This window comes from Podarcis bocagei, assembly GCF_964188305.1.
Source record: "Podarcis bocagei genome assembly, chromosome: 4".
Taxonomy (NCBI): Eukaryota; Metazoa; Chordata; class Lepidosauria; order Squamata; family Lacertidae; genus Podarcis; species Podarcis bocagei.
The window spans coordinates 92804833-92830143 of record NC_138128.1 but is presented as its reverse complement, the minus strand read 5'-3'; the positions used below and the strand labels follow the sequence as shown (position 1 = coordinate 92830143).

Genomic DNA, 25311 nt, shown 5'->3' with positions numbered 1-25311 from the left:
CACCTGTCAGATTTCAAAGGGTGATGTCAGATGGTATCAGAGGAACTGCTGATCAGAGGTTACCACAATCTCCTTTGAAGACACGCTTTCAATAGGCTGATGGCACTGGGAGCATTGCCGTCAAAGGGACCAGCTATAACTGCTGACTGGTGCTAATAGTGAGCCCCTTTTAAAGTTCGTTTAGAACTCTTTCCTGATGCACCAATATCCTTTTGTTGTTGCTGCTGCATGGTGTGCACTGTCAGGAGCTTGTCCTATACTCGAGTAGGACCCTGGCAGAGACACATGCCTGACTGACATGTTCTCTCCCTCCTGGTCAACTGTTCAGGAGCTTCAAAAGCTTTCTTCATCACAGTGACCAATGCCAACAGACATCAGCACACTTAGAGATCCACACAGTTTTCGCAGTTCGCATGACAGACCTCAGCATTTTGGCTAATCTACTTTTATTTACATATAAACATACACGGAGCTTTGCGAGAGGCTCCCTCCCTCTCTAGCATCAGGCAGCAAAGAGAAAGAACAAAGGACAATAGTCCCACTTCACTGAACACAGTAACACAAACATCCTGTCTCTGTCACTTCCCACTCTGTGGAGTCAAAACATACACCGTCATGTGATAGACAACAATCCCATGACTGCAATCATGGAGCAGGAATTCTAACATGTGGATCAGTAAACTATGCTGGAAAAAATATGCAAACCAAAAACTGACACATCTTCCAGTTCTGGAGTTCATCTGATGTTCTTTAGGACAAACCAGAAGGCTGGTCGAGTCAAACATGAGAAAAAAGCAACTCGCAGACCAACCACGAAACTGAACAAGGGTTGTCCACCCATTGCCAATTCTGGACTGTGAAGATTTGGTAACTTTCACCTTGGCCACTACTTTGGACCCAGCAAACCACCCACCACAACACGCAGCTCAGGAGGTACCACACACCTTTCGCAGGGATGGCAGGTGGCTGCTCAACTTTCTTCTTCTTCTTCTTGATTTTCACAGGCTGTTCTGGAGACAAGCTTGTCACACTGGTGACCGTTTCCCCTAAGCTGAGAAACAAGAGAACCTGGTGAATAGAGAGCAGGAGAAGAAAAGCACATAAAACCTTCTCTGGGATGTTTAATTCAAGGTTCATTTTAAAAGGGTAGTCTCTTCTCCAAAACCTTAACCAATATCTGCCTTATTAACCATCTCTCTCTCTTGAGCTTTTGTTGGTTTTCAGTTGTCTCTGCATCATCTGATGAACCTTCATCACTGTATTCTTACAAAGACCAGCTAAGCATGCCAGAGTGGAGGCTGAATTTTTGTGAAGTCACCAAACATTACCGTATTTTTCGCACCATAGGGCGCACCGGACCATAGGGCGCACCCAGTTTTTAGGGGGGGAATTCAAGAAAAAAAATCTTTTTCCCCCCCGCAGCCCCAAAGAGCAGCGTACAGGCTGCACACAACCTCTCCCTGCCGGAGGGGTTGCGTGCAGCTATGGATCAAGCCAAGGCAGCGAGCGGGATGGATCCCGCTCGCTGTTTTGGCTTCCCCTTTAGCCCCGTGCAGCCTCTCCTTGGCGGAGGGGCTGCACAGGGCTTTCCTGGCTTTACTGGGAGGTGGGGGGATTCCCTCACCTCTCCCCAAAGCCCGCAGAAGCCGTGCAAACCCTTTAAAGAGATCACCGCTTCTCCTGGCTTTCCTGGGAGGCGGGGGGATTCCCCCACCTCCCGCAAAACCGGCAGAAGCCACGCGCCTTTTAAAAGGGCTGCACGGCTTCTCCTGGCTTTCCTGGGAGGCGGGGGATTCCCCCGCCTCCCGCAAAACCAGGCTCCCCCCCCAGCCTTCTAACCAAGTCGGGGGACAGCGGCAAAGGCGCGCTGCGCCCCTGCCGCTGTCCCCCGAGTTTGCGGGGCTGGCGACGGGGAGGAGCAGGCTTCTCCCCCCGCCAGCCTTCTAGACAAGTCGGGGGACAGCGGCAAAGGCGCGCTGCGCCTCTCCCGCTGTCTCCCGAGTTTGCGGGGCTGGCGACGGGGAGGAGCAGGCTTCTCCCCCCGCCAGCCTTCTAGACAAGTCGGGGGACAGCGGCAAAGGCGCGCTGCGCCCATGCCGCTGTCCCCCGAGTTTGCGGGGCTGGCGACGGGGAGGAGCAGGCTTCTCCCCCCGCCAGCCTTCTAGACAAGTCGGGGGACAGCGGCAAAGGCGCGCTGCGCCTCTCCCGCTGTCTCCCGAGTTTGCGGGGCTGGCGACGGGGAGGAGCAGGCTTCTCCCCCCGCCAGCCTTCTAGACAAGTCGGGGGACAGCGGCAAAGGCGCGCTGCGCCCCTGCCGCTGTCTCCCGAGTTTGCGGGGCTGGCGACGGGGAGGAGCAGGCTTCTCCCCCCGCCAGCCTTCTAGCCAAGTCGGGGACAGCGGCAAAGGCGCGCTGCACCCCTGCCGCTGTCCCCTGAGTTTGCGGGGCTGGCGACGGGGAGGAGCAGGCTTCTCCCCCCGCCAGCCTTCTAGCCAAGTCGGGGGACAGCGGCAAAGGCGCGCTGCGCCCCTGCCGCTGTCTCCCGAGTTTGCGGGGCTGGCGACGGGGAGGAGCAGGCTTCTCCCCCCGCCAGCCTTCTAGACAAGTCGGGGGACAGCGGCAAAGGCGCGCTGCACCCCTGCCGCTGTCCCCTGAGTTTGCGGGGCTGGCGACGGGGAGGAGCAGGCTTCTCCCCCCGCCAGCCTTCTAGACAAGTCGGGGGACAGCGGCAAAGGCGCGCTGCGCCCCTGCCGCTGTCTCCCGAGTTTGCGGGGCTGGCGACGGGGAGGAGCAGGCTTCTCCCCCCGCCAGCCTTCTAGCCAAGTCGGGGACAGCGGCAAAGGCGCGCTGCACCCCTGCCGCTGTCCCCTGAGTTTGCGGGGCTGGCGACGGGGAGGAGCAGGCTTCTCCCCCCGCCAGCCTTCTAACCAAGTCGGGGGACAGTCCCCCGAGCTTGTGGGGCTGGCGGTGGGGCTCTCCTGAAGCCTGGAGAGCGAGAGGGGTCGGTGCGCACCGACCCCTCTCGCTCTCCAGGCTTCAGCGAAAGCCTGCATTCGCACCATAGGACGCACACACATTTCCCCTTCATTTTTGGAGGGGAAAAAGTGCGTCCTATAGTGCGAAAAATACGGTATATTCCCTCCTGGTTGCCCCAAATAATTTCAATCAAAGCAAATGCAGAAATGGGATATCCATTATTAGGAAGACGTTTCTCAAGGGGAAAACAGATGTGATAATATTTTGGATGACAACTCCCATGCTAGTTGGGGCTGATGGGAGTTGTAGTCTTCGCCCAAAATATCTGGAGGCCACCAAGTTGGCAAAAGCTGATCTAAAATGGCTTGCACACACATTCACTGCTCTGAAATCACATTACGGATTTCCACCACAACATCTACCACACTTATGTTTCTCTTGGTCTTCCCCCCTAAATTTGATTCAACTTTATTATTACAAGCACTGATGGAGTTTATTGTATCTTCCCCTCTCAGGACACTATGAGAAGTTTGACTCTCCCCACATGTTTTCTTTACATTAAATTGTTTGTTTTTAAGTATTTATAACCTGCTCTTCACTGAATATTTCAATCCCAGAGCGGGGAACGATGAAATGAAATAGTAATATGAATGTACAGCTAGCAATATACAAAAATTACAGAATCCATGAAAGCCAGTCCAATGAATAAAACAAATTAATTGCTCCAAAATAAAATAAAGAAAGCTGGTATGGAGAACAATTAGAATTTCCAATTTAACCTTGTATCACTATAGTAATTTACACAGAGGCCTAGTTTATACAGAAAGCAGAATCAAGAATACTGTTCCTGGACCTCAAAACCACTAATATTTTTGTGCTCCCCTAGAAGAACAACTTCCGGTGCTTAGAAAATCAGTACATCTGGGAATAAACTAGGCTAAAATATTTCCCTAAGGCTAGCATAGGCCAGCTCGACCCTCCAGATGTTTTGGGACTACAACGCCCATCATCCCTGACCATTGGGTCCTGCTAGCTAGGGATGATGGGAGTTGTAGTCCCAAAACATCTGGAGGGCCGAGTTTACCTATACCTGCCCTAAGGTTTAAGTATTTTACTTGCAGGGAGAATTTTATCGGCAGGAGGTGGAGAGCATTCAACTATAGTCTGAAATGGTGTAGTCCAAGGGTCGGCAACCTAAGGCCCATGGGCCACAAGTGGGCCACGGGGGTCGTTTTACTAGCCCATGAGCCACTCCCGAACCGAGCTGCCCGGGTTTGGGGTTTCGGAGACAGTCATTGGGGTTTGATACTGCTTGTCTTTGCCCTGTTTATCGTGCTGGTTCTGCTGCTGTTTATTGGCACTGTTCAGTTCAGTGTTTCCTAAACTTGGGTACCACCCAACCGACAAGCAGTCGGCTGGAGCCACTTTGGATTCAGATGTGGAATGGGACCTCAGGAGAGTAGGTCCTCATGGAGTTCCTATGTATGAAGCACCAATAGGTTAAAGATCTTCATGACCAGTGAATAGAATTATTTCTGCACAGGTCATACTGATCTTCCCAAGAAACCTGGAGCATGTGAGAACTAGTGGAAATGCATATTAGAGAAGCTCTGGGAGACCCAAAGGCACCTGCTGCTTCCACTTACAAGAACTGGGAGAAGAGCAACCTTTTCTCGGCATTTGTCGTAGAATTTTAGCGGTCTAATATTGGGGCTCTCCAAAGAATACAGTGGTGCCCCGCAAGACGAATGCCTTGCAAGACGGAAAACTCGCTAGACGAAAGAATTTTCAATTTTGGAGGTGCTTCGCAAAATGAATCTCCTATGGGCTTGCTTCGCAAGACAAAAATGTCTTGCGAGTTCCTGCGGGTTTTTTTTTCCTTTCCCCCCCTTTTTCTAAGCCACTAAGCTGCTTATCAGCTGATCTGATAAGCTGATAAACCGCTAAAAGCCGCTAATAGCGCTAATCCGCTAATCCGTCAATGGGCTTGCTTCGCAAGACGGAAAAACCGCTAGACGAAGAGAATCACAGAACGGATTCTTTTCGTCTTGCGAGGCACCACTGTACTGTATTTTTCACTCTATATGACACACTTCCCCCCCTCCAAAAATTGAGGGGAAATGTGTGTGCATCCTATGGAGCTAATACAGGCTCCTTGGCTTCAGCGAAAGCAACGTGAAGCCTCCGAAGCGCAGAGGGAGCGTTCCCTTCGTGCTCCGGAGGCTTCACGTTGCTTTCGCTCTTTGGTGCTCTTTGGGGCTGGGGGGGAAATAAGATTTTTTTCCCCTTGATTTCCCCCTCTAAAAACTAGGTGCGCCCTATGGTCCGGTGCGCCCTATGGAGCGAAAAATACAGTACTTCCTGGTACAGGCTCTACAAGCTCAGAACTAGGTCAGCCAGGACATTCTGGTTTGCCTGCTCAGCCTCATCTAAGATAGAAGAAGGACCTCCATTAGAAGATTCCTTGATCTGATGCCTCCTTGGCAGAGCACGGTGTGGCCTTGCTAAGAATTCCATCGGTGGGGATGAGGAGATGCTTGTTCTGTATCCTGTGAAAGAAGGCTTTCAAGGTGAGACAAGCTCTTTTAAAAAGGCCATTAATCCACATGATTGGTTCTGGCAAAGATGGAAAGTTGCCATGTCCTCATGGACTTGACAAAAGGGAGCTTCATTCTTATGACAGCAAGTTATTGGCATCTTAGGGACGCGGGTGGCACTGTGGGTAAAACCTCAGCGCCTAGGGCTTGCCGATCGCATGGTCGGCGGTTCGAATCCCCGCGGCGGGGTGAGCTCCCGTCTTTGGTCCCAGCTCCTGTCCACCTAGCAGTTCAAAAGCACCCCTAAAAGTGCAAGTAGATATATAGGTACCGCTTTCTAGCAGGAAGGTAAACGGCGTTTCCGTGTGCTGCGCTGGTGCCGGTTCGCCGGAGCAGCTTCGTCACGCTGGCCACGTGACCCGGAAGTGTCTCCGGACAGCGCTGGCCCTCGGCCTCTTAAGTGAGATGGGCACACAACCCTAGAGTCAGACACGACTGGCCCGTACGGGCAGGGGTACCTTTACCTTTACTATTGGCATCTTCCTCCATCATTAGGGTCCACTGCCTTGGAGGCAAGGGCACCCAACAAGGGTATTTTAAGATATGGTTACCAGATTATTTCCAATGAATCCGGGGACACTTTTTTTTTTGAAGCTGAGTAGCAACAGGGAATCAGCAGTGAGGATGGTGAGGCAAAAGACCCTGGGCCCAAGCACACATGCGTATTGTATAAAGGTGCAAAGCCCTTCTTTCGCACCCTGTGAAACATAAATGCGTAGTTTTTAAAGAACTGGGCAACGGTGCACTGCCCACCCGTGACTAACCTTTTTATTATATGTTAAGATATATATTTGTGAGACAGAAAATAAGCAAAGCAATCCGTAAAATCTATTTGGAGACAGGTAAAACAAGATTATATGTCTTGTCTCCTTTTCCTACCTGTTCTGGGAACACTTCACCAAGTAATGTTTCACTGTGAAAAACAGTGGAGAAAGAAAAGTAGGGGAGAAAGAAAGGCATTGTTTAAGCAATTGCCATCTTCTTGTTACTCAAAAAGGTGGAACAGAGGGAAAAGCACATTCTTCATTCAGGCAGTGGCCAGCTAGGTAGGCCCATGATGCAAAGCCACAGGACAGTCAAAGACAGTGTTTCCCTCTTCTCTGGTCCACAGGCTGAGACCCCACTTGCCTGTGGACTGTCTCACCAGAGTGGTGCATGCTCTGGTTATCTCCCGCTTGGACTACTGCAATGCACTCTTTGTGGGGCTACCTTTGAAGGTGACTCAGAAACTGCAATTAATCCAGAATGCGGCAGGTGACTGGGAGTGGCCACTGAGACCATATAACACTGGTCCTGAAAGACCTACATTGGCTCCCAGTATGTTTCCGAGCACAATTCAAAGTGTTGGTACTGACCTTTAAAGCCCTAAACGGCCTCGACCCAGTACACCTGAAGGAGCGTCTCCACCCCCATCGCTCAGCCCGGACACTGAGGTCCAGCTCCGAGGGCCTTCTGGCAGTTCCCTCACTGCGAGAAGTGAGGTTACAGGGAACCAGGCAGAGGGCCTTCTTGGTGGTGGCGCCCACCCTGTGGAATGCCCCCCCATCAGATGTCAAGGAAATAAGCAACTATCTTACTAGACATCTGAAGGCAGCCCTGTTTAGGGAAGTTTTTAATGTTTAATGCTGTATTGTGTTTTTAATATTTGGCTGGGAGCCGCCCAGAGTGGCTGGGGAAACGCAGCCAGATGGGCGGGGTATTAATATATTATTATTATTATTATTATTATTATTATTATTATTATTATTATTATTTACTACTACTATAGTTTTTCTCAGCAAAATGAAAGAAAGAAGCTTCAAATGTATTTGAGAGAGAGAGAGAGGAAGAAAGAAAGAAATATTATCTGCAAAATCAGAATTGTGATAATGCTATAACTTAAACAAATTACAATGTTGTGGCATGTTTCTCACAAGGCTAGTAGTTAATCAAGCAAAATACTGCCATTATAAAGATAAAAAGCAAAGAAATGTGGGAAAAAACAAATTGCATTTGCCTTAAAGTTATGAGTTAAATTTCTCCCATTAACAGTTCATTGCCTCTTCATTATTCCAAAAGAAAACAGAGAAGCCCACTTCTCTGTTCAATTGCTATCCTGTTGTCTACCTGCCTTCCTCATACTTCTGATATGGCATGTCCCAATTTCTTGGGCTCCCAAATATTTGCAATCCATGAATCGGTCATAGGCAGACTAGCTTCTTCCGGGGATAGCAAACAGCCATACAAGGCTGCCGTCAGTGAGTAAACGGTCATTTACAAATCGTCTGTTAGAACTGTCCCTTTAAGATAGCAAAATGATATTACTAAAGGTTCTTTTGGCAGACCATATCTCACGGAGGTTTTAATTTATGCTAAAATAGAACCCCAGAAGATGTTGATCTGGGAGCATTATCAGAGAATATATCCTTTGTTCCTGAAGCTCTGGCGTTTCAAATATTGATCTAGCATTAGGAAATATTTGATTCAATTTTGCTGGTGTCAGATACTATATCCATAATAACTGAGAGGAATTCTCTTTAACATGTATAATTCATACGCATTGTGAGTTGGGGAAGGCTTTAATAGAAACAGAGTAATAAAAACAAACCCAAAACAGTAATGTGCATGGAAATGGGTGGTGAATTGTGAGTACTGTTAAACAGCTCTAAAAACAATACAAAACAAAAAACAAATGGGGGTTGGACTAGATGACCCTTGAGGTCCCTTCTAACAATTCTATGATTCATTAAATGAAAAGCAAAAACATGACTATGTGCAAAACAATATGGCAAGATTTGTTGTTGTTGTTGTTTAGTCGTGTCCGACTCTTCGTGACCCCCTGGACCAGAGCACGCCAGGCACTCCTGTCTTCCACTGCCTCCCGCAGTTTGGTCAAACTCATGCTGGTAGCTTCGAGAACACTGACCAACCATCTCGTCCTCTGTCGTCTTCTCCTTGTGCCCTCCATCTTTCCCAACATCAGGGTCTTTTCCAGGGAGTCTTCTCTTCTCATGAGGTGGCCAAAGTATTGGAGCCTCAGCTTCAGGATCTGTCCTTCCAGTGAGCACTCAGGGCTGATTTCCTTAAGAATGGAGAGGTTTGATCTTCTTGCAGTCCATGGGACTCTCAAGAGTCTCCTCCAGCACCATAATTCAAAAGCATCAATTCTTCAGCGATCAGCCTTCTTTATCGTCCAGCTCTCACTTCCATACATCACTACTGGGAAAACCATGGCTTTAACTATACGGACCTTTGCTGGCAAGGTGATGCCTCTGCTTTTTAAGATGCTGTCTAGGTTTGTCATTGCTTTTCTCCCAAGAAGCAGGCGTCTTTTAATTTCGTGGCTGCTATCACCATCTGCAGTGATGATGGAACCCAAGAAAGTAAAATCTCTCACTGCCTCCACTTCTTCCCATTCTATTTGCCAGGAGATGATGGGACCAGTGGCCATGATCTTCGTTTTTTTGATGTTGAGCTTCAAAGCATATTTTGCGCTCTCCTCTTTCACCCTCATTGAAAGGTTCTAACAATTCTACGATTCATTAAATGAAAAGCAAAAACATGACTATGTGCAAAACAATATGGCGAGATATAATGGTATTGCTAAATACACACAAAAGCATCATTTATCTGCCTCAGCCTTTCCTCATCACTCACCACGGGAGCGTTTTTTGTTGATCAGTGTCTGGCAGAGGACAACCACGGTGAACAGCAGGACACTGACGATTCCTATGGAGCACACGAACACAGCATAGACATACAGGTCTGAAAGGCAAACCACGGAGTATCAGCCATCTGCTTTCATGTCTACCCAAGAAAGAATACACAAGTTTTGAACAAAAGTAAAAACACGCTTGGAGCCCTGGACCCAAAATCTTGGCAAGAAAGGTGTGAAAGGAGAAGAATATTACAGTGCTACCTTGGGTTAAGAACTTAATTTGTTCTGGAGGTCCGTTCTTAACCTTAAACTGTTCTTAACTTGAGGTACCACTTTAGCTAATGGGGCCTCCTGCTGCCACCGCTGCGCGATTTCTGTTCTCATCCTGAAGCAAAGTTCTTAACCCGAGGTACTATTTCTGAGTTAGCGGAGTCTGTAACCTGAAGCATCTGTAACACGAGGTACCACTGTACCAACCATCCATATTGGGCAAGACCAAAGGGCTGCTCTACCAAGAATCTGGTCTTTAACAGGGACCCGACAGAGGTAAAAAAAGGTAAAAGTAAAGGACCCCTGGACGGATTAAGTCCACTCAAAGGCGACTATGGGGTTGCGGCACTCATCTCGTTTTCAGGCCAAAGGAGCTGGTGTTTGTCCACAGACAGCTTTCTGGACCATGTGGCCAGCAGGACTAAACCGCTTCTGGTGCAATGGGACAGCGTGACTTAATCCAGAGCGCACAGAAACACCGTTTACCTTCTCGTCACAGTGGTACCTATTTATCTATTTGCACTGGTGTGCTTTCAAACTGCTAGGTAGGCAGGAGCTGGGAGCTCACCCCGTCACGGGGATTCGAACCACCAACCTTCTGATCGGCAAGCCCAAGAGGCTCAGTGGTTTAGACCACAGCGCCACCTGCATCCCTTATACCCGACACAGATGTACTTGATAAAAGGCTTAAATGATAAAAGGTTTAAACTCATTGAGAGAAGTGAGGTTACAGGGAACCAGGCAGAGGGCCTTCTCGGTAGTGGTGCCCTCCGGTCAGATGTCAAGGAAATAAATAACCATCTGACTTTTAGAAGACATCTGAAGGCAGCCCTGTTCAGGGAAGTTCCCTGAGGAATGGGAGGGGTAGAGCTTTTCTATAATATTATACTTTGCAAACATTCAGAATCTGGCAAGTGTTCCACATCCCTTCTCTGGTGGAATTTTGCTGCCTCCTGAAAAGGCTTTATGCCTGCCTCTTAGTCCGTTTTCTTCCTCTTTCTCATTTTTATGGCCTTGTTGATATTTTATCCACTACCCTTCTGTCAGCTTTGAAAGCCGCTTCTTGTGATTGACTTTCAGTTTCTGTATTCCTTAGTCACCTGAAACAATTTAGTTCTGAACTAGAAACGAGAGGATGTGAACATTCCTAACAAAGCAAATAAAATTACTGTTTGGAGATTGCATGAAAGATTTCCGCAACGCCAGGAAAATGTGATATCGGTGTTCAAAAACGTTTTGTTTGGCAGATAGTCAACAAAACTGCAAATCTTCCATATAGAAGGGAGGATTTCAAACAAGCAGAGAGAGACTGCAAGCCAATAACTTCACTCCAAGGCAAGTGAACCCAAAGGCTCTAATATTCTATAAAATATTTGTGGTAACAATCCAACATGTTTAAAACCAGACTCATCGACATGAATTTTAGTAACATTTCAAGGGCAAATGTCTGTCTGTCTGTCTCAAGCTTTTTGTACCCATTTTCTTCTATAAGGAACAGTTTAGATCATTTCAGTTTCTGAAAACTTCCCCGATTTTTGTCCACATTAGCTTCTGTTCATTTAATAAGATGCTCTTTAATGACAATGAATGTTGAATACACAACACTTGCTGTTCTACTCTTTATATTATAGTCAGTCAGGCTTCCCCACATATAAATGTCCCCCCAATATTTTATTCAAGTTGGCACCAAATCAATCAATCAATCAATCAATCAATCAAGGCAAAGAGCCCTGGCACCCTCTCCCCTACTCACAGAAAACAGGATTATGTGCCAATTACATTTAGAGCCCTGAAGCATTTTTTTTTTTTTTTGGTGACTCCTGGTTAAAGTAAATGTGTAACTATGGATGTAACCTTCTAAGAGCTCCTAAAACCAGTGGGTGCAAAATTTTATGGGGTGTGAGTATTTTGGCTTACTTCCCCCGAAAGAAAAAGCAAGGCTGCACAACGGTACTTTTCAGTGGATTCTCACTTCTTCGCGAAGATGAACAAAGGGGGAAGCATATACTTAACCCTCAAAGAACTTCCAGGCCTTGTGGTTTTTCTCAGCATTGGAGTCATCCGAAACTCTGGATGAAATCACTGCAATGGAACACGCAACAACATTGGCAAACTAGTCACACACTTTTCAAAAGGTCTCACTGTGAAAGCGGATTGCAGGTCAACAAAAGCAAGCAGCTGATGCCCTAAGCCAGGCACCCCCAAACTCGGCCCTCCAGATGTTTTGGGACTACAATTCCCATCATCCCTGACCACTGGTCCTGCTAGCTAGGGATGATGGGAGTTGTAGTCCCAAAACAGCTGGAGAGCCGAGTTTGGGGGTGCCTGCCTTAAGCCATCTAATAAACTTCTCAGCTCAGTGAAATAGCAGAAAACAACATGGGGTTTGTATCAGGGGCTACATAAAACACAACTATGTTCTTAATGGCTTTAAAAAACTGTGCAGTTGAGATTTTTCTGGGAAATCTCCCCCCCAAAATCGTTTGGGTGCTTTTCTTTGATTTTTAAATATATATATTTTTAAAAAATTAGCCCAACTCGCCACACATGCAAGTTTTCCTGGACATTTTGCCGATTCAGCAAAAATCCGCCTGGATGCCATTTTGCTGATCGATTCCCGGACATGTCCAGGAAAACCCAAACATATGGCAACCATATCTGAATTAAGTGGAACTTCACTTTTAAGTACCGTATTTTTTGCTCTATAAGACTCACTTTTTCCCTCCTAAAAAGTAAGGGGAAATGCGTGTGTGTCTTATGGAGCAAATGCAGGCTGCGCAGCTATCCCAGAAGCCAGAACAGCAAGAGGGATCGCTGCTTTCGCTGCGCAGCAATCCCTCTTGCTGTTCTGGCTTCTGGGATTCAGAATATTTTTTTTCTTGTTTTCCTCCTCCAAAAACTAGGTGCGTCTTATGGTCTGGTGCGTCTTATAGAGCGAAAAATACGGTAAATATGTATAAACAAGGCTGTTAGCATTGGCATATGGGATGTGCCAAACGTCCAGCTACCCAAGCACATAGGTCTGTGGCAGTGCAGTTTGCGCTGGAAGAAATTCAGTCAGACCCCCAACTTTTCAGCCAGTTCAGTCCTCTACTGGCAGATGCAAAGCACTAAGGCAGTTTCTCTATTATGTAAAGTACAGGCTTCCCCCAGATTCCCAGTAGAAGTTGCAGACTTCAAACGCAAGGCAGCATACATACAGCACAGAATTCAGTATCAATCTGGCAGAGCTTCCTCGCAGTGAAACAAGGAAGGCAATGAACAGCCTGTGGGATGCAACATAATCAGTCAAGTACAACACTTCCTGTTTTCCCAGAGTAGATACGCAGGGGGGTGTTACTCCATAGCCAGGAGGACTTCCTGCCACACCTGTTCTGGAGCTTTCTTCCCCTGCATGTGACCAGACAGATGGGCGTGACCCCAGGAGACCCCATAAAAGGGGCTGGCCATGCAGCCATCCTCCTCCTCCTCCTCCTCTCCCTTCTTCTTTTTCTCCTTCATGCCATGCTCTCTTGATACTGATGTATTTTGCTGTCTGCTGGCTCACAGCCACCAGGACATGGGCTCATTCCCATATGGGACGAACTCAAACCCTCTTCTGTAACTCTAAGCCAGGCATCCCCAAACTCGACCCTCCAGATGTTTTGGGACTACAATTCCCATCATCCCTGACCAGTGGTCCTGTTAGCTAGGGATGATGGGAGTTGTAGTCCCAAAACATCTGGAGGGCCAAGTTTGGGGGTGCCTGTTCTAAGCTATAGCCTGCCTTCAGGGATCCAACTGTGAACTGAATGTGAGTAAACTTCTTATTACTTTTAAAAGAAGCTTCTTGTGTCGTCATTCTTTTTAGGAGGGACAAAAGGGGTCTTGCCAGGAATATATTCCAATCTGAACAAAGCCAGATTGGATTGCTTAAGTAAAGAGATTCAAACGAATCTATCAGCTAGCTTCCTGCTCTATATTGGGGAATGCACTCTGCTGCTGACTCAGAAGCGTGAGTGAGGAAGGATATTATTAAATCAATATATCCTCTCCTAGTATCTGCAATGTTCCCACACAGCCCCCTCTTAATTTATCCAAGAATGACCACACCCTTGGCCTGTTGTCGGGTCACAGTCAGGTCACTAATAAGAAGACATGAAGGTGCAAGAATAAGAGAAACACAAGCTCCAGATTTTTCTTAAAAGCAATTAGAATCATAGAATCATAGAATCATAGAGTTGGAAGAGACCACAAGGGCCATCAAGTCCAACCCCCTGCCAAGCAGGAAACACCATCAGAGCACTCCTGACATATGGTTGTCAAGCCTCTGCTTAAAGACCTCCAAAGTAGGAGACTCCACCACACTCCTTGGCAGCAAATTCCACTGTCGAACAGCTCTTACTGTCAGGAAGTTCTTCCTAATGTTTAGGTGGAATCTTCTTTCTTGTAGTTTGGATCCATTGCTCCGTGTCCGCTTCTCTGGAGCAGCAGAAAACAACCTTTCTCCCGCCTCTATGTGACATCTTTTATATATTTGAACATGGCTATCATATCACCCCTTAACCTCCTCTTCTCCAGGCTAAACATACCCAGCTCCCTTAGCCGTTCCTCATAAGGCATCGTTTCCACGCCATTGACCATTTTGGTTGCCCTCCTCTGGACACGTTCCAGTTTGTCAGTGTCCTTCTTGAATTGTGGTGCCCAGAACTGGACACAGTACTCCAGGTGAGGTCTGACCAGAGCAGAATACAGTGGCACTATTACTTCCCTTGATCTAGATGCTATACTCCTATTGATGCAGCCCAGAATTGCATTGGCTTTTTTAGCTGTCACGTCACACTGTTGGCTCATGTCAAGTTTGTGGTCAACCAAGACTCCTAGATCCTTTTCACATGTACTGCTCTCAAGCCAGGTGTCACCCATCTTGTATTTGTGCCTCTCATTTTTTTTGCCCAAGTGCAATACTTTACATTTCTCCCTGTTAAAATTCATCTTGTTTGTTTTGGCCCAGTTCTCTAATCTGTCATTAAAGGAACTTCATCAGTTAGAGGCTTGCAGTATACCGTGGTACCTCGGGTTAAGTACTTAATTCGTTCCGGAGGTCCGTTCTTAACCTGAAACTGTTCTTAACTTGAAGCACCACTTTAGCTAATGGGGCCTCCTGCTGCCGCCGGAGCACGATTTCTGTTCTCATCCTCAAGCAAAGTTCTTAACCTGAAGCACTATTTCTGGGTTAGCGGAGTCTGTAACCTGAAGCGTATGTAACCTGAAGTGTATGTAACCTGAGGTACCACTGTATATAGAAGAACTGGGAAATCTGGGGCCCTCTACAGATGATGTTAGACTACAACTCATAGAATCAGAGTTGGAAGGGACCTCAAGGGGCGTCTAGTCCAACTCCCATCATGCCTGGCGGGGGTCCTGCTGGTGGGGGCTGATGGGCGTCAGAGTCCAACAACATATCGAGAGTTTGTGGTTCCCCCACCCCAAAATGGAGACATTTGGCAGATTAACACAAAGTCATTGGCCAAGCCCATGACTGAAAAATGAACATTTATCTAGGCAAGAAGTTCAGAAACTGTCTCCATATGCAGAACGTTTAGCAACCAAGTTCAACATGCTGTCGTTGTGAAAGGGTCAACCAATGTGCTGCTGGTTATTTGCGAAGGCGATACTTGCTTTCAACTATTTGGGGGACGGGGGCGGGCTGGTATGGAGGACTCCCTGGTCCTGAATGGGGCAATTGTGCCCCTGAAGGACCAGGTGCATAGCCTGGGAGTCATTTTGGACTCACAGCTGTCTATAGAGGCGCAGGTCAATTCTGTATCCAGGGCAGCTGTCTACCAACTCCACCTGGTACGCAGGCTGAGACCCTACCTGCCCACGGACTGTCTCGCCAGAGTGGTGCATGCTCTGGTTATCTCCTACCTTTGAAGGTGACCCAGAAACTACAACTAATCCAGAATGCGGCAGCTAGACTGGTGACTGGGGGCAGCCGCTGAGACCACATAACACCGGTCTTGAAAGACCTACATTGGCTCCCAGTACGTTTCGGAGCACAATTCAAAGTGTTGGTGCTGACCTTAAGCCCTAAATGGCCTCGGCCCAGTATACCTGAAGGAGTGTCTCCACACCCATCGTTCAGCCCGGACACTGAGGTCCAGCGCCGAGGGCCTTCTGGCGGTTCCCTCATTTCGAGAAGCAAAGCTACAGGGAACCAGGCAGAGGGCCTTCTCGGTAGTGGCGCCCGCCCTGTGGAACGCCCTCCCATCAGATGTCAAAGTGATAAACAACTACCTGACATTCAGAAGACATCTTAAGGCAGCCCTGTTCAGGGAAGTTTTTAATGTGTGACATTTTAGTGTATTTTTGGTCTCCGTGGAAGCAGCTCAGAGTGGCTGGGGAAACCCAGCCAGATGGGCGGGGTATAAATAATAAATTATTATTATTATAAATTATTATTTATGACAAATCCTAAACGGTTTGGGTCAGTTTTGAGCTCTTTCTTGATTTCTTCCATACAGACAGGCTGGCAAGAATTGCAAACGTTTTAATCCATAAAAATAAGGGAAGATTGCAAGAGGAGCTGTTCATGGACTCACCTTGGATTTCCGTAGACGCACTACTGTTTGACCACGCTGTCCACTTGTTCCTATACTTGCCAATCTCCTGAACTTTGCAAATATAGTGTCCCTGGTCAGCTTCCTGGAGATTCAGGATAAAAAATGTGTACATCGTCCTATGTCTCTCCTCCAAAAGGTGAAGTCTTTGCTTATAGAACTGGCGGTTGTAATTCCCATAGTACTGGACTACTCCATATTTAGTCATTTTGATCATCAGGTACTCTTGGGTCGGCGGAAGGGCAAAGAGCCACCGGACAGCTAGGAGGTTCTCTATTCGTCTTTTTTGAGACACGTGGCAAAAGAGGGTAGCATTGTCTCCAACCACGTACTGCACTCTGGGTCCGGGAGATACAGTGACATTCAGAGCTTCATAGACACCTGCAAAAGAAAAGATGGGTAAATGCAAGCAGACTCTTGCAAGAGCGTGTGACCTCCATGTACAATAAATGCAAAGCTATTGCTTTAATAAGGGACGCGGGTGGCGCTGTGGGTTAAACCACAGAGCCTAGGGCTTGCCGATCAGAAGGTCGGCGGTTCGAATCCCCACGATGGGGTGAGCTCCCGTTGCTCGGTCCCTGCTCCTGCCAATCTAGCAGTTCGAAAGCACGTCAAAGTGCAAGTAGATAAATAGGTACTGCTCCAGCAGGAAGGTATCGTATTTTTTGCACTATAAGACTCACTTTTTCCCACCTAAAAAGTAAGGGAAAATGTGTGTGCATCTTATGGAACGAATGCAGGCTGCGCAGCTATCCCAGAAGCCAGAACAGCAAGAGGGATTGCTGCTTTCACTACGCAGCGATCCCTCTTGCCGTTCTGGCTTCTGAGATTCAGAATATTTTTTTTCTTGTTTCCCTCCTCCAAAAACTAGGTGCGTCTTGTGGTCTGGTGCGTCTTATAGAGTGGAAAATACGGTAAATGGTGTTTCCGTGCACTGCTCTGGTTCGCCAGAAGCGGCTTAGTCATGCTGGCCACATGACCAATAAGGCGAGATGAGCGCCGCAATCCCAGAGTCGGCCAAGACTGGACCTAATGGTCAGGGGTCCCTTTACCTTTATTGCTTTAATGGTGAGGATGATGGGGAACAGATTTGTGCATCATTTATAGGGGTTTTACTTTTTCTGAGTAGGATATCCTATTTTCCCAGCACTTACCCTACAGCACAAACTATCAGCTGTCAGCAGATAAAGGAAAGGCTATTGGATTATGATGACTTCCACATTAGTGTGTGGGCCTTGGTACTGAGTTGTCTAAATGGCACCGAGCTTTGTTAGGCTTCTTGTGTCATATCAATGGAAATACATCCATACGTATTTTCTAGTAAAATCAAAATCAGATTTTCTCCTTACACCTGGTACAATCTGTGCTATAACCCTCCAACATTTCTCTACTGAAAATAGGGAGTCCAAATAATAATAATAATAATAATAATAATAATAATAATAATAATAATAATATTTAAAGGACCCAAGGAGGTGAGGAGGAAAGTCCTACGATTCAGATGAATCTTGCTTTATTTCAAAATTTAATTGTGCTAAGTGTGTGATTTATTTTGTAAAACCAATGAAAACTATTTCAAAAACAAAAGAAGACTACGCAGCTGTCTCTTACGGGGATCAAACCTGCAATGTGGGCATTGCCAGCACCACACTCTAACCAACTGAGCTCTCCAGCTGTTTCCTCTTCTTGATTTACACTTTTCCTGATTCTGCCTCCTTTCTGAGCCCTTGGCATGTCTGCAGGTGCCCCTCCTTCCTTCCTAGCAACCAGCATGCACCTTTCCTGAGGCAGGTTCATCTGAGGTCATGAAGCTGGTTTCTGAAAATACTACTACGCAATAAGTGCAGGTGGGTGTTAAAAGGATACAGAGACACATAGCAAATGCAAACTGTGGTGATCCATTAGTTCTAAGAGCTCGGAAGAGCAAAGTAGAGCTAACTTTCTGAAAGCACTTGGGAATAATAGCTTGAAACAGTGTTTGGATTCATTCCAGACTGACAAGCTAGCAACTTGATAAGATTTCCACCACAGGTAGAGGTATTATGCAGAAAACACAAACACACACTATCACCTTTGAATGAGTAAGTCATATAGAATGGCCACTTCAGAGCAACTGTGAGGAAGCAGCTTGGAATCGGATCCGTCCCACAAAAATGTTGTGACACAGATGCAGGGCGGGTAAACTCGCTTATTTGAATAAATAAATGAACTTAAACCTTATTGTTTTTGTTGTACAGTGGTACCTCGGGTTACAGACGTTTCAGGTTACAGATGCTTCAGGTTACAGACTCCACTAACCCAGAAATAGTACCTCGGGTTAAGAACTTTGCTTCAGGATGAGAACAGAAATCGTGTGGTGGCGGCGCAGTGGCAGCAGGAGGCCCCATTAGCTAAAGTGGTGCTTCTGGTTAAGAACAGTTTCAGGTTAAGAACAGACTTCCGGAACGAATTAAGTTCTTAACCCGAGGTACCACTGTACAGCGGAACCTTGGTTGTTGAACACTTCGGAAGTTGAACGTTTTGGTTTTGAATGCCGACAACCCGGAAGTGAATACTTCCATTTTCAAATTTGCCTCAGATGTCGAATGGCTTCTGAGGCGCTTTTCTCCATTTTTTCAATGGCTTTTGCCGACCGGCAATTGTGCCTCAGTTGTCGAACTTTCAGAAGTTGAACGGTCTTCCGGAACAGATTATGTTCGACAACAGAGGTTCCTCTGTATTTAAGTTTGTAAGTGCTACATTTCTCTTAAATAACAACTTAGCTGATATTAAATTGAATATAAGCATATTAGTTCAACAGTAAAGATAAAAGGTAAAGGACCCCCTGGACAATTAAGTCCAGTCAAAGGCGACTATGGGGTTGTGGCGCTCATCTCGCTTTCAGGCCGAGGTCATTTGTCCACAGACAGCTTTTCCGAGTCATGTGGCCAGCAGGACTAAACCACTTCTGGCACAACGGAACACCCTGACGGAAACCAGAGCGCATGGAAACACCATTTACCTTCCCGCTGCAGCGGTACCTATTTATCTACTTGCACTGGCATGCTTTTGAACTGCTAGGTTGGCAGGAGCTGGGACAGAGCAACAGGAGCTCACCCCGTCATGGAGATCTGAACTGCCAACCTTCTGATCGGCAAGCCCAAGAGGCTCAGTGGTTTAGACCACAGCGCCACCCGCATCCCACTTCAACAGTAATGCCTGCACATAACACTGAGCTCACTGGGCACATGTCCATGCGGCTGGAATGCAGCCTACTGTGAAATAAATATATGTGTCACATTGATTGCTCTGCCTGCTTTTTCCTCTGGGCCATGCCCACCACCGGAACATGGAATCACGGAATTGGAGAATTGGGAGATACCTCCAAGGTCCAACCGCTGACATTTCTCCAATGAAAATAGGGACATCCTAAGGCAGGGGTCAGGGATGTGGGTGGCGCTGTGGGTTAAACCACAGAGCCTAGGACTTGCCGATCGGAAGGTCGGCGGTTCGAATCCCCACGACGGGGTGAGCTCCCGTTGCTCAGTCCCAGCTCCTGCCAACCTAGCAGTTCAGAAGCATGTCAAAGTGCAAGTAGATAAATAGGTACCACTCTGGCGGGAAGGTAAATGGTGTTTCCGTGTGCTGCTCTGGTTCACCAGAAGCGCCTTAGTCATGCTGGCCACATGACCCAGAAGCTGTACGCCGGCTCCCTCGGCCAATAGAGCGAGATGAGCACCGCAACCCCAGAGTCGGCCACGACTGGACCTAATGGTCAGGGTTCCCTTTACCTTTACTTTAAGGCAGGGATCGGCAAGATTTACCTCGCCTGGGCTGGTTCATGCCTGCAGAGATTGCTCCGTCGGCCGGATTGCGTCAGCGCAGATGCGATTTCCGGCGCTGCAGAAGTCAGTCTCTGCTCTGCACTGCACCTGTTTAGCACAGCGCGTGGGGACTTGCCGAGAGGGTGGCTCGGTTGGGGGGGCCTCAGGGGCCGTTGAAACGACCCCCGTGGGCTGCTTGTGGCCCATGGGCCGCAGGTTGCTGACCCCTGTCCTAAGGAAAAGCGGGACATTCCAGAATAAAACCGGGATGGCTTCCTTAAATACAGGACTGTCCCTGGAAAATAGGGACACCTGGAGGGTCTCCTAAGTCATAGTTCACACTAACCACAATTCCCCGTTCAGACAAAACAACTAACTCATGCACACAAATCAGCTTTTTAGCGTTAGGCACGAACCTGAGAAATCTCTAAACTGAGCTAGGTACATAAAAAAGTCTCCTTAAGTCCAGTGTTAAATGAACAGTCTACTCAGTCACGTATCAAATATGAATATTTACATTCTGTCTACCAAACATATGTAGCAAGCACAAGGAAGCAGATATGAGGATATTTTGTTTCACCTAATGAGAACAAGCTGCTCTCATCTGGCAACAGCTATCAAACCCCCTTTCAACCTCTCAGTTGTGGGGATTTCATTTCTTGTGAGCATGGAGCCAACCAGAAAGGAGCTGCAATGGGAAGAAGATGACAGATTGCTTTATGCGCAGGCTCCTATATTGCATGAACTGTTATGGTTGCTGACTGAGAAAAGGTCATATATGGGAAAATTTTAATTTGCCTCCTGGGTAAAAAAAACAAACTTACCTATAAGCAGTGTGTGTGTGTGTGTGTGTGTGTGTGTGTGTGTGTGTGTGTGTGTAAAAATCAAGTTATTAAAAAAATTATATGTAGCGTTCCCATGGCCCCTTTAAAATGGTGTCATGTACTGTAAATTATATTCTATTTAGTTGTAAGTTAACACTGTTCAAGGAAACACACAATGGGAAACTTACACATTTTTTTTCTTAGAAACAGATGGAAAAATCCCAAGAAACATGTGGGCTGCAGTCTAAAAACTGACATCACTTTTGACTTGTAAACTCTTACAAACCAACTCTTACGAACCAACTCATCACTGTACATATCGCTGCTCCTAAATTTCATGAATAGTGTTGAGCCATTTACAGGGAAAGCAAAGTTGAAGCCATTGCCAGCCTGGAAAAAGAGACATCCCTGGGAATTTGATGTTGTTTAAATTTGTAGACCACCCTATACCCGCAGTTCTCAAGGTGGTAACATAAAATCCCAATATAAATACACAAAATACATAATAAAAACAAAAACAAACAACCCCAACACATTTTAAAAGGGCATTGGATGACAATCAACCAAAGGCCGGGTTAAAGAGGAACATTTTTGCCTGGTGCCTAAAGGTGTATAATGAAGGCACCAGGCAAACCTCCCTGGGGAAAGCGTTCCAGAGAAAAGGAGCCACTGTAGAGAAGGCCCTGTTCTCGTGTTGCCACCCTCTGGACCTCTCGTGGAAGGGGCACACGAAGAAGGGTCTGGGTAGGTTCATGTGGGGAAGGCCTCGCCCTCCCAGCTAGAATTAAGACCTGAGGCTTACGTGGGATAAATTAGCAAGAATTTTGCTACTTAAAAGATGAGATTGGGCATGTTCAGGGTAGTATGGCCCTTATTGAAGGTCGATACAGGAAGACTGACTACCCAGAGGGAAAATGCCCCTGTGACTCGGGACAAATGGAAACAGTAGAGCATGTCCTCCTCCAGTACCTATATTACAGAGACATTCGTACTAGCCTGATTTCCCCACTACTCCATAAGTACCCAGCATGCACAGGGCAAATCTATACCTCCCTGCTGCTCTCAGGTACCAATCCTGCTACCACATACAATGTTGCCAGATTCTGCACAGCAGCACTCACAATTCGCCGGAGGATGATCTGTGCCACAAACTAGATTTAGTGCTCTGTAAATTAATAGTTAAAGTCTTTTATAAATCAACTTTTTATTCTCTTCCACACCCACCCAATGCTCCTAGCCCTTCTTTCAGATTCTTTTAGCTTATTTTAAATTATTATAGACTTTTATATTCACCTTCTGCTTTAATACCTTTTAGCTTTCCAAAATGCTTTTCAGATTTTAAATGACTGTATCCCACCCTTTTGGGACGTGGGTGGCGCTGTGGTCTAAACCGCTGAGCCTTGGGCTCGCCTATCAGAAGATCGGTGGTTCGAATCCCCGCAACGGGGTGAGCTCCTGTTGCTTTGTCCCAGCTCCTGCCCACCTAGCAGTTTGAAAGCATGGCAAAAAGTGCAAGTAGATAAATAGGTACTGCTCCAGCGGGAAGGTAAACAGTGTTTCTGTGCGCTGCTCTGGTTCACCAGAAGCAGCTTAGTCATGCTGGCCACATGACCCGGAAAAACTGTCTGTGGACAAACACCGGCTCCCTCAGCCTGTAAAGCGACATGACAGCCACAACCCCAGAGTCATTCGCGACTGGACTTAACTGTCAGGGGACCCTTTACCTTTACCTATCCCACCTTTTTATGCTCATCTATGGCTGTTATAAAGAGGTGAATTGAATTGCTACTTAACAAGCAGCAAATATCCCGTATTTTTCACTCTATAAGACTCACCAGACCACAAGACGCACCTAGTTTTTGGAGAAGGAAAACAAGAAAAAAAATATTCTGAATCCCAGAAGCCAGAACAGCAAGAGGGATTGCTGCACAGCAAAAGCAGCAATCCCTCTTGCTGTTCTGGCTTCTGGGATAGCTGTGCAGCCTGCATTCGCTCCATAAGATGCGCACACATTTCCCCTTACTTTTTATGAGGGGAAAAGTGAGCCTTATAGAGCAAAAAATACGGTAACTTCAGGCTCTGAGTGCCAAACCAGACAACTGACCAATATGTGCTTGTGCTTGCCTCCCCAAAAATATACAGAGGGGGCACCTGCCAAGCCACCATGGCTGGCATGTCCCTAGATGTGATGAGGCAGACAGAGCCTCCCCAGTCCTTCAATCAAACCGCAGGTACATTGCAGGGGTAGGATGGAGTAAGAAATTGAAGAGCGACTATTCACATTAATTTTATCTTGCATCTCCTTTTGCACTTCCAAGGGAGACTATACCTAGTGTGAACACAAATGCTAGAATTTGTGGCAAATCCAGCTTGCAAATTCATTATGCCACTTCAAGGAAAACAGTGGCAGCAGCAGTAACAACAACAACAATGCCAGCCCTTTATCTATTTTGTACGTCAAAGTTTGCCAAGAAACACAAAAGTTGCATCCCCAAGAGTACCATGCATAGGTTACTACAGAAGAAAGTTTGCAGGAAAAAACTGACGTGCCCTTCTAGAGGGGCTGAATGCAAGGGGGAAAGTAAAGGTAAAGGTAAAGGGACCCCTGACCATTAGGTCTAGCTGCGGATGACTCTGGGGTTACGGCGCTCATCTCGCTTTATTGGCCGAGGGAGCTGGCGTACAGCTTCCGGGTCATGTGGCCAGCATGGCGAAGCCACTTCTGGCGAACCAGAGCAGCGCAGGGAAACGCCGTTTACCTTCCCGCCAGAGCGGTACCTATTTATCTACTTGCACTTTGACGTGCTTTCGAACTGCTAGGTGGGCAGAAGCAGGGACCGAGCAACGGGAGCTCACCCCGGTGCGGGGATTCGAACCGCTGACCTTCTGATCGGCAAGTCCTAGGCTCTGTGGTTTAACCCACAGCACCAGCAGGCAGTGGGTATGTGATCCCAGGAAAACCAGGGCCAATCACAGCTCTCCAGTCGGTGCCTCTGTGCCCAGAGTGTGCATTTGCCCTTCTCACAATGTATTCTCCTGCGGAGGAAAAATCCCAGGAACTTACAGCAAACAGGATTGTATAATAAAAACATGAGGTGGCATTCCACACTCTTAAATTTAGTCCCATATGGGTTTTCTGGTTCAGAAAGATGCATATTATCACCCTCTACTCCAATCCTGTTTATTCAACTTGGGTGTTGTTTTTTATTGCATTTACGGTTCTCACCCACCGTTTTTGCACATTGATTTATCCGTGTGTCATATTAAGAGGATTCATTGACAAACGTATATACCTGTAAAACAGGGGTGCCAGCTTGAATAAAATATCAGGGAGGCGGGCCCAGGTAAGACCTGCCCCACAGAATTGATCACAAGACTCAGCGCACCCCCCCCCCATTTGAATGACAATGGCCATCCACTTTGAAGGGGCCTAGCCCCCTCAAATATTTTACCGGGGGGCCGGAGAGACCTCAGTGCCTAGGAGTTGGCTCCTATGCTATAAAACTAGCACGCTCCCATTTACAGATCTGTCACTTATCGATGCCATCGGAACAGTTCGCGCGTCACCCCGCCCCTTCGCTTGCACCCAAACCCAAACCCCTTTTGAGCAGTTCACTTTTCTTGGAGGGGGCGGCAGCAAACAGGCGCTGCGCAGAGGTCGTCGGGAGGATGCGAGGCGACCGCCACGACCAACTTTCCAAGCAGATCCCTTCCCTCTGCCCTCGGCAGCCTTGGCTCGCCTCCCAGGCGGACGCCGTCGCAGCTGCTGCCCTGGGCGCCTGGCAGGAGAGCAGCAGCTGCGCCCGCTCCGTCCAAGAAGCGCAGAGGGCGCCGGATGGCGGATCCGGGAGACGGTTGCTGGAAGGGACGGGGCGGTAATGGGGGAGAGCTTAGGGTGGGGGGTGGGGGGAGGAAGAGAGGGAGGGAGAGTCGAGGAAGGGGAATCCCCGGTCCCGATCGACGTGCGCCCTCTTACCTGGTGTGCCAACCCAAACAAGCAGCATCAGGACCAGGAGACGCATCGCCCGCGGCGGAAGGAGGGCGATGGGTGGAAGGAAACAAGGGCCGGGCTCCCGAACGCCCTTCCCGTCGTGCTCGCCCCGACTCTCCGTGCCCGCCGGCCGCTTCTCCCCTTCCCGTCCCGGCCTTCCCTTTCTCCGTCCCGAGCAGGCTCAGGCTTTCTGTTTCGGCCGGAGCAAGCGCCAGCAGCACGGCAGCAACAGTTTCCCGAGACCGCCCCGTCGGGGAGGCCCCAGAAGTCCCGGAAAGTCACGCCTGCCCAGCCAGCCCCCCAGCTCCCACCCTACAGCTCCGCGAGGAGGCGGGGCGAGATCGTCTCTTAAAGCGGCTGTTTAGGAAAAGGAGCCAAACGCCGCCCTCCCTCCCCCCCCCCCGCCCCACGGGGAGAGGGGTTTAGCTGGAACCAAGCAGGCAGCCTCTCTTGCTTAGGCAGAAATAGCACAGGGAGAGGCAGGGGCGCATCGCCAGGGAAGCGGGCTAGTTGTATCCGTAGACGCGCGAGTAGGGCGCAGGGCGCGTTAACTGCGCGCACCTGCGAGAGATCTCTGGCGCAGCTGCTTCTCCCAGGGTGGGGTGGGGTGGA

The 25311-nt window shown here is 47.9% G+C and overlaps 1 protein-coding gene across 1 annotated transcript in view; it reads right to left on the bottom strand.

Moving 5' to 3' along the window:
- The window catches only part of VSTM4 (V-set and transmembrane domain containing 4), a 31997-nt gene extending 6926 nt beyond the window's left edge, over positions 1–25071 (bottom strand). Inside the window, exons 1-6 of the mRNA XM_081191874.1 lie at positions 24685–25071; positions 16064–16462; positions 11493–11561; positions 9209–9316; positions 6452–6485; positions 945–1051 (exon numbers count right to left, since the gene is read on the bottom strand). Of these exons, the coding sequence (XP_081048000.1) occupies positions 945–1051; positions 6452–6485; positions 9209–9316; positions 11493–11561; positions 16064–16462; positions 24685–24730 (763 nt within the window). The 5' untranslated portion in view covers positions 24731–25071. The remainder of the gene's footprint in view (positions 1–944; positions 1052–6451; positions 6486–9208; positions 9317–11492; positions 11562–16063; positions 16463–24684) is intronic.
- Between the last annotated feature and the right edge of the window lie 240 nt (positions 25072–25311).